At 42.2% G+C, this 9,526-nt stretch overlaps 1 protein-coding gene across 5 annotated transcripts; it reads left to right on the top strand.

Annotated features, from left to right (window-relative positions):
* The first annotated feature begins 286 nt into the window (after positions 1-286).
* GLRX2 (glutaredoxin 2) lies at positions 287-8,135 on the top strand. 5 transcript variants are annotated; one of them, XM_031041955.2, is made up of 4 exons: positions 287-416; positions 3,876-3,939; positions 6,799-6,975; positions 7,851-8,135. In XM_031041955.2, exons 2-4 carry the CDS (start codon positions 3,877-3,879, stop codon positions 7,980-7,982), a joined length of 372 nt encoding a protein of 123 aa, XP_030897815.1. In that variant the 5' UTR covers positions 287-416; position 3,876; the 3' UTR covers positions 7,983-8,135. The 5 variants fall into 5 exon arrangements, with proteins under 5 accessions (XP_030897815.1, XP_081681286.1, XP_081681285.1 ...); XM_081825160.1 differs by lacking the exon at positions 287-416 and adding an exon at positions 630-801; XM_081825159.1 differs by lacking the exon at positions 287-416 and adding an exon at positions 950-1,753.
* The last annotated feature ends 1,391 nt before the right edge of the window (positions 8,136-9,526 follow it).

Raw genomic sequence — 9,526 nt, forward strand, 5'->3', positions numbered from 1 at the left:
CAGTTCAAGTTTTATTTTCTAATTTCATTTTTATTTATAAACACAAATTTTGTTTTCCCTGGAATGAATGTTCTACGTTGGATTACTTTTTTCTTTTAATTCTGGATGTAAAATCTAATAGTCCCACGATTTATATGGCTTCTGGATCAGCAGCCTAATTTTAAGATGACATAGTTAGGCTCTTACTTCACCGACAGAAACACCTGTCTGACCGGAAGTTGTGATGACGCTACCATCTTCATGTAAACGTCCCAGGCACTTCGAGTCTTTCTTTCGGACATTTTTTCTTCTCCGTTTCGCCAGAATGTTGGCCACAGTCCCCACGCGCTGTTTCCACGGGCCTGTGGGCCTTTATGAGCGTCCCTAACCCCTAAAGAAACAGGTGCAGGGCTGGGCCGAGCCCTCGAAGCCAGCAGGTGAGGCGTCGGCGTCGGCCTGGACCGCAGCTTAACCACACGCGTGCCGCACTCTCCCCGACTCCGCCCTGGGACCGCCGGGCGCCGGGCCGCCAGCGTTGGGAGGACTCACGCGGCCGCGCCGAGGAGACCGGCGGCGGCTCGGGCAGCCCGGCGGGGCGCGGAGAGGCGGGCCAGGTCGGGTAGGGGCCGGGCGTGCGGAGGCACGGCCAGCGGGCGGAGGCGGGCTCTCCCCGGCCGCGGTCGCCGCCCTCTCCGATCGCCGCAACCCCGGCGCTCGGACCATGTCTTGGCGCAGCGCGGCGCTGCTGGGGACGAGGCTGGTTCGGAGCGGGAGCAGTTCGGCGGGCCGGCTCGGCGGGGCAGCAGGAGCTGCGGCCTCTGGGTACGGGGTGCGGCGGGCAGGACACGGGGGGTGGGGGTCGGCGTGGCGCGGAGGCCTCGCAGGGGTCTGGACGGAGCGGTGGGCGCGGGCGCCTCTTTCCCCGGCGCCGGCTGGGCCCCGGGTCCAGTCAGCGGAGGGCCCTTGGAGGGCGGCGGGAGCTCAGGAAGGGTGGGGGGGCGGTGAATGATGCCCTATGCGGTTGTGCCTTCTCACGGATCCTGTGACTCTTATGTCGAAAATACCCGAGTCGTGGTACTGGGGAGGCTTGGACCCTCCCCCCCCCGCCCCGCCTAATAAATTGGGATTTCAGATAAACAGCGATTAATTTTCGGTCTTAGTGTATCTCAGATATTGCACGGATTATACTTAGACTAAACGGTTACTCGCTTTTTATTTTTTTAAAGATTTTATTTATTTATTTGACACAGAGAGAGACAGCGAGAGCAGGAACACAAGCAGGGGGAGTGGGAGAGGGAGAAGCAGGCTTCCCACTGAGCAGGAAGCCCGATGTGGGACTCGATCCCAGGACCCTAGGATCATGACCTGAGCTGAAGGCAGACGCTTAACGACTGAGCCACCCAGGCACCCCGGTTACTCGCTTTTTATGTGAAGTTCTAATGTAATCGAGCGTTCTGCATTTTTATTTACTAAACCTGGCAACCCTACCGCAGGAAGTGAAGGGGACGCTTCCTACTAAATGGCCCAGTCTTTGAGGATGGGGACTGTGACTTACTCATGTAGATGTCGCCTCTGGCTAGACCGAGGATTGCTTTCCTGTGCTTCCCCGCTTCCAGTACCAGGCCTGCGGTGGAGGACCCACTGCTGGGCTGATGCTGTGCCGCCCTCGGGCCCGAGCCTGTGCTCCACGGTGGTTCTGCCAGTTCGAATGTCTGTGCCTGCCCCTGTGCGTCCATCCCTCTGTCTTGGAGTCTCTTCCTTCCTACTTGGTTTGGTAACTCTGATCAGTTCTGCCAGATTTAGGAACTGTTAATTATCTTTCTATTCTAAGCTGGTGACCCACTCAGGAAGGTGCTGACCACGTGGTGTTACCTATTTGACTGACAGGTCCTTGAGCCCCTGATGTGTTTTTCCAATGATGTGTATCCCTGGGGCATTGAGCATTTCGCCTACTTAGTATATAGGAGGCACTTCATAAATCTGGCATGGCTGATGGGTACATCAGTGTTGAAGTGAAACGTTTCTTGTGCGCTTCTCTGTTGATGTCTCTTTCCTTACTAGGTAATAACTTTTGCCAAGCTCAACCAGAATTGAAGGAGAAAGGTGCTTTCCAGAAACTTTCTTTTATTTGGGAGGGTAGGGGGTGATATTTCAGATGCACCTCCTACCTCCTCTCACTGCCCAAGATAACTTGGGGATGAAGGTTCTACTGGAACTCCCGCTTCAGTAGTAAATATTGTGGTAGATGGTTTGGGGATGATGGTTAGATGTTGGACCAGAGATGAAAAGGACTTGTTTTCTTAGTTGATAAACCAAATAGGCTGCTGATTTATTACACCAAAACAAGTTCTTGGGTCCAGGCCATGCCGATTAACATTTTTGTTTGTTTGTTTGTTTGTTTATGCTCCAGGAACTCAGTCTGCTTTTTTTCTTAACACACAGCCTCTGCCCTCCACCTAAGTTGGTTGCAGTCTCCCTGGCATACTACTCCTAACCCCTTCCTAAGTACACAGGCCCTTTCTGTTTTAAAGATTTCCTTACCGACTGTTGGGAAGTAAGGAATAATAGATTGTAAACATTGGGGAGTTCTAATGTTATAATGTTCCCTTGGAGTAGTTCCTGCCTCTAACTCTGTAATTACTGAAGGTGATGTTTGTTACAGCATCCTTATTCTAAGTGTGTGGGCATGGCTGTGTAGATCAGCCACTCATCATCCAAGGATAAAATGTAAAAAATCCATTTAATTTTTTTTTTTTTAAGTAAGTTCTACACCCAATGTGGGGCTCAAATTCATAGCCCCGAGATCAAGAGTCACATGCTCTACCAACTATGCCAGCTAGGTGCCCCCAACATTTAAATTTTAAAGGCACTCAAAATGAATGAATGAAGTGTTTGCAAGGAGAAGTTTTTCTATCAAAACTTGAATTTGGAACATAATCATAAGGTGACTATTTTTGGAAATATTTGAAACTTCAATTCTTTATCTTAAGATATTCTCTTAATCTTTAGATATTCAAGAAATTCTCTTTTGAAGCCCATATTATTCTGATTCTTTTCTAAGATTTGTAATTTTGCTCTAACTAGTTTGCATCAGGATGTTGTATACAGTTTGGACAATGCAATAGGGCCTGGCTGATCAAGAAAGATAAAGTGGATGGGGAAAAGCTCTAGGGGTAGGCAGAGAGATTCGATGATATAAAACTGGTCAATATTTTAGTGAATATATTCCTGTTACAATAAATGCCTCCTTTTACAAGCTCCCAACAGCTGGGTTTTAGATAATACATACCTAGAGGGTCCCTGTAATCAGGAAATGATACTAATAGTGTTAAACGTTATTGAACATTTACTGTGATCAAGGCACTGTTTTGCTTTCTATCAATTCATTTAATCTTCATAAAACCCTTTGAGGTGGGTGTGACTATTATTCCTACCTTACGGATTGGGAAACTTAGAGCTATGAATGTTGTGGTTGACATACCTTAGTTTCCTTAAAATCTTTGAATTTTTGTAGGTTCTCTGTGTCACAGCATGTTCATGGAGATTTGGCATATTTTAATACGAAAATGGAAACTTTTTTTAAACTAATGGTCAGGTTAAGGTCAATCATTAGGACAGTCTATTTGAAATTTGGTGTTCGGAAATAAGAGTGTGCCAGGCTTTAAACACAGTAAATGTAGTTTTACCAAATAATTAAGGACATTGGGAGGCTAGAGAAGCATACAGTCCCTTTTGGTTATTTTTGTACTAATAATAAGTAAAACTTTTTTCTATTTCATAGATTTGTATATATATTTGCATATCAGGTTTTCTTCAAATGGATCTCATTTGCTATATTATCATTAATGACTATTTTTAATGTTTAAAGCTGCACTGCCTTTTAAAATTCTTTTTAGGATGGGGAACAACACATCATCATCTTTGGGGAAGTCAGCAACTGTTCCTGTGAATCAGATTCAAGTGAGTGATGTGGGAGACATAGGAGAAACCTTTCTTCTGTAGAAAAAGAACTGTGTTTTACACATTTAATATGTTTACTCATTATCCAGCCTGACGTAGTTCAGCAAATGAATTACTAAATGTATACTTTAAAATCTGCTATCAAAATAATCCATGTGACAGAAAAGTTCTAGATCATATTGGCAGTCAGAATTTATGAGATTTATTATTAACGGAGTCTTTACTCCCTCTAAGTTGGGTCTGTGAGGTTAGCTCTTCCTTTCCCTCAGACCTACCTCAGGTATCCTGTTGATACCAGTCAAGCTGCTCTTAGCCAGGGATACTGTTTGATTTTGGCCTGGGAAGCTGCTTAACAGCTTTCTCCCCTAACACAGAACTTAGTATACTGTAGTTACTCTATAAATGATCCTCTCAGGGACACCCATGTGCTGCTGGGTACTGTTTTCCTTTCTTTCACTGCAAAACCCAGTTCATTCTGCCTCAGAAAAACTTCTCTCGTATGTTTTTCTTCCCTTGCGGTCTACAAGACATACTCATGTTTTCCTTTCTCTATTCTTCACCACCAACCACCACCACATATATAACATTTCTGCCTTTAATTTATTTGGCTAAGAAAGTATTCACTCACAGCTGATGAATGTAACAGCAATGCTAGAAACCTGTTGTGAGGGAATTCCTTTTTATTTTTTTATTTTTTTATTTTTTAAAGATTTTATTTATTTATTTGAGACAGAGAGAATGAGAGAGAGAGCACATGAGAGGGGGGAGGGTCAGAGGGAGAAGCAGACTCCCTGCCGAGCAGGGAGCCCGATGCGGGACTCGATCCCGGGACTCCAGGATCATGACCTGAGCCGAAGGCAGTCGCTTAACCAACTGAGCCACCCAGGCGCCCCGAGGGAATTCCTTTTTAAAACAAGAATACAAAATGATGAAAATTTAGCAAGGTTGAGCTCGAGAGAAGGTGAGAAGGATTGTTCGAGACACTCTGGCACTGTCATCTTGAGTTTCAACTCACTCTGGAATCTCTTCATCAGTGTTTTTACTGCATATCAGCACCCAGGATGCTCAGCTCTCTCTACACGATGGTCTCAGTGTGCCTATAACCTGAGGTGGCATGGTGGAGGAGAGAGCACTGGCTTTGGTGTTGGGACAGGTTGGGTTAAATCCTAGTGTGGTGAACTTCTTAGCCTCAGTTTTCTCATCTATAAAATGGATTCATGCATACATCTCTGGTATGGCTGGCTTTCTCCGAGACAGACTTCTATACTGAATATTATAAGTAATTAGAAGAGAAAGCATAAAAACAGACCAACTTGCAGAGAGCTAGACTGTGCCTTAAAACCCTTCTGACACCCAAGGATGGATGTAACTTTAGAATTACTTTGCCTGGGTACTCTACTTTCTGATTTTTGGCTTTCATCTTGAAGGTGTTGCTTATGACCCACATAAGAACTTAGACAGATGCTTGGGTGCTACTTATCTATTCAGAATCTCTTGAAGGACCTGGACGTTCATATATTTAGAAACAAAAAAGAAAACAAATTTTACAAGCAATGCAGATGCATAGCAAAATCTCATAGTCTTTGTGATAAAGGCCTGGAGAGTAGTTTCCAAACCGGGTTGATACTAGAATAATCTGGGAAGTTAAAAAAAAAAAAAAAAACAGTTTCTGACTTCTGCCTGAAACCAACCCCCCCCTTTTTTTTTTTTAAAGATTTTATTTGTTTATTTGAGACACAGAGATACAGCGAGAGAGGGAACACAAGCAGGGGGAATGGGAGAGGGAGAAGCAGACTTCCCGCTGAGCAGGGAGCCTGACGTAGGGCTCGATCCGAGGACCCTGAGACCATGACCCGAGCCGAAGGCAGACGCTTAACGACTGAGCCACCCAGGTGCCCTGCCTGAAACCCTTTGAATCAGCATTTCTGGTAGTAGCTTTTCCAGGAACAACAATGTAAGAATGCCTTAGCAATACTGTCATGACAATGACAGTTTTTTTAACTATAAAGATATATAGGAAGGAGTGGGGGCGCCTGGGTGGCTCAGTCGGTTAAGCATCTGCCTTCGCTCGGGTCATGATCCTAGGGTCCTGGGATCGAGTCCCACATTGGGCTCCCTGCTAGGCGGGGGGCCTGCTTCTCCCTCTCCCTCTGTCTGCCCCTCTGCCTACTTAAAAAAGAAAAAAAAAAAAAGATATATAGGAAGGAGTGGAAGTTGAGGGGGTAAGCTGTTGTTTATACCTGGATCAATGAAAGTCTTACATGTTAAACAAATCATATATCAGTCCTCACCATTAAAAGTTAAGGAAGGTAAGGAGTTAACTCCTAAACACCTACTGAGTATTTAAGAGGCAATGTAACAGAGTTTAAGTGCCTGGACTGTAGAATCAGACTTGCCTGGGCTCAAATCTCAGCTTTCCAGTTCTTATTAGGACTATGAGTAAGTCACTTATCTTCTTATGATCTTCTTATGTGCCTCACTTTCCCTATTTGTAGAGTAGAGATAATAATAAGACCTATCTCAGGATTATAGTGAGATTTACATGAGCTAGTAAAGGTCAGATGTTAAGAATTGTGTCTGGCACACAGAGATGTTTGCTGTATATGAATTGGCTGTGATTATTGTTATCATTTCATGCCAACTTTGCATCTGTTATATCCTTTTTTCCTAAAAACATCCCTTTTAAATGAATAATAATATTCTTAATCTGCAAATGAGAAAATAGATGATGGAGACTTAGTTTGAACACTGAATCATGAGACTCCAGAATCCATCCCGTTTCCACTATAATAATGATTTCTTTCCAGAAGGTAATGTCTAGAATTAAAAAAAATTGTTTGTTTGTTTGTTTAACTTCAGGAAACAATTTCTGATAATTGTGTGGTGATTTTCTCAAAAACATCTTGTTCTTACTGTGCAATGGCAAAAAAACTTTTCCATGACATAAATGTTAAGTATAAAGTGGTGGAATTGGACATGCTTGAATATGGAAGTCAATTTCAAGATGCTCTCTACAAAATGACTGGTGAAAAAACTGTAAGTGTATCCTCTATGGTGCTTTTCCTCCAAATAGGTGGTACCTGGGTCACCTAGAGCCTAGACGCTTATGTAAAGTGAGCCAGGCATTCTCTCTGTCTCCTGAGAGATAGAGAGAGACTCTGAGAATCCTTTTTGGATAAAGAAATGGCAGATTTGGGAACAAGATTCAGAGACTGGGAAACAGCAGAATTCATTCATTTTATTTTTATTCTTGCCATATGTGCGTGCGTGCGTGTATGTGTGTGTGTTTTGACTAGGAGAGTGGGGTGATGGTGTTGTCATGAGTGCTTGTCTGTGAATCTTTAAGATCCTCCTGGAGCTCTTCTCAAGGTGAAATCCTTCCTCCCTTTACTTGAACAGTACAGACCATGGGTCAGTCTTCAGTTACTGTGCTAATAGGAGTGCTTTAGTTCTTCATATTTTTAGATTCCTGAAATTTGTCCAACCATACGCATTTTTTCAGTGAAATGCATTATCGGGAAAATATATAATGTTGCCATTTTCCTTCTTGTTTTAATGTGCATGGAAGATGTTTATAAACAATAATTACAGACTGTATTCTTTTACCTTTTATATGCCATAGCAATTAGAAGGAAAGGCTTGAGGTCAGATTGCCCTGGATTTAAATCCTACCTCTGTCATTTGCTATCATTGTGATTTTGGACAAGTCCCTGTGCCTCATTTCCCTCCAAAATAAGGCTAAAATTAGTACCTACCTCAAGGGTTGTAAAGATTTAAGTACTTTGTGGAAGAGCTTAGTCTGGTGCCTGGCCTATAAAAGTACCCAGAGCATGAGCATCTATTACTATTATGTGAAAGGTCTTAATACCTCTGACAATAGAGTGACAGCTAATCTTTTGTTTATCCAACAGGTACCAAGAATATTTATCAATGGAACTTTTATTGGAGGTGCAACTGACACTCATAGGCTTCACAAAGAAGGGAAATTGCTTCCACTAGTTCATCAGTGTTATTTAAAAAAAAGTAAGAGGAAAGAATTTTAGTTATGTAGGTGCTTATAACCTTGCTAGTAAAATGTCAGTGATTTAAAGTGATAATGCCTGATAATGCCTTTTAAATGTTTGAGGATGTTTTATATATGTAAATTATCTTCCTGAAAAAGTTGTAAAACTAATAATAAATTGCTGTGGAAATCTCTTCTTCCTACTTGCCAATTCTTGACCAAAGGAGATGATATTTAAAACTACAGGAGTGAAATTGTATCAAAAGATAAGGAAAGAATGTTTTATTAATAATTCATATATGAATTTCACAGCCAAGAGCTAGAAGGTAAGCACTTGGGATTATTTATTCTGTGTAATATTCAGAAGGAGTTGACTCCTTACCTTTTATGGCTTTCAGTGGTGAGGACTGATTTGTGATTTCTCTTTAAAATGGAAGGTTCTCCCATATGTAGCTGTCAACTCAGTAGGGATATCCTTGTACTGTATTGTGATAAATCTTCACACTTTGTACTTCTAGAGTAAGAGAAGTATATTAAATTTGTAGGATGGAATGAAATTTATTTCAGAGAAACCAAATTACTCCTTTAATGTCTTAGTTCCAGAGAATGGAACTGTACGTAAGGGGCAGAAATTAAAAGGAGAAGATTTCAGCATTGTATGAAGATGAACTTTTGAAATAGTTCAGAAATGTACTTGAATTTTATTGTGAGGTGGAAAGTTCTGCTTTCCAAAATGTGTCGAAAGGCTGTTGGAAACATTCCATAAGAGATCCAAGTATTGGGTGGGAGGTTAGACTGTCCTTAAAGTAATTTCTGATGTAGATATTCTTCAATTCTTTGACTGATTCAAACTGATTTTATCTCAGATAAACTTAGCAAACAAGATTTAGTCTATAGGAAGTCTTATTTTAGAATAATTAAAAATAGGGGTGCCTGGGTGTCTCAGTTGGTTAAGTGTCTGCCTTCAGCTCAGGTCATGATCCCGGGGTCCTGGGATCGAGTCCTGCATTGGGCTCCCTGCTCAGTGGGGGGCCTGCTTCTCCCTCTTCCTCTGCTGCTCCCCCTGCTTGTGCTGTCTCACTGTCAAATAAATAAAGAAAATCTTAAAAAAAATAGAATAATTAAAAATATTTTGGATACTTGATTAATCACATCCCTATTTCAAAATTCTTATCAACAAGAATTTTTTAAGTGCACTTCCTAGGAAGCATTTTCCTAGCTGATCCCACAGAGTCACTAGGGCAGATTGCCAGATGCTAGTTACAGAAAACTTCCTCAAAGGTGGGAGGACAGTGCATTTTAAGTGAAGTGCTTCTGCTTTCTGGTCAAGATGGACCAAGGAATCGGGGACAGTTCTGCAGGAGACAGCTGGTGGCTTTTTTGGCCATATGCCATCAATGATGCTTCATACATGAATTTATTAAACTGCCATTAGGAGACCTTGGTAAAGCAAGAATTTGAATTATTTCATTCTCATGTGGTAAATTAGAACACTGGAATGGAACAGAATGGCATGTCCTTTAGTCCTTTATTTTGCATTGTGCCAATGAGAAATTTTAGATGCTTGCTATGTTATCTCTTCCA

The sequence above is a fragment of the Leptonychotes weddellii genome, chromosome 6 (genome assembly GCF_054177405.1).
Source record: "Leptonychotes weddellii isolate Sample4059 chromosome 6, ASM5417740v2, whole genome shotgun sequence".
Lineage (NCBI taxonomy): Eukaryota > Metazoa > Chordata > Mammalia > Carnivora > Phocidae > Leptonychotes > Leptonychotes weddellii.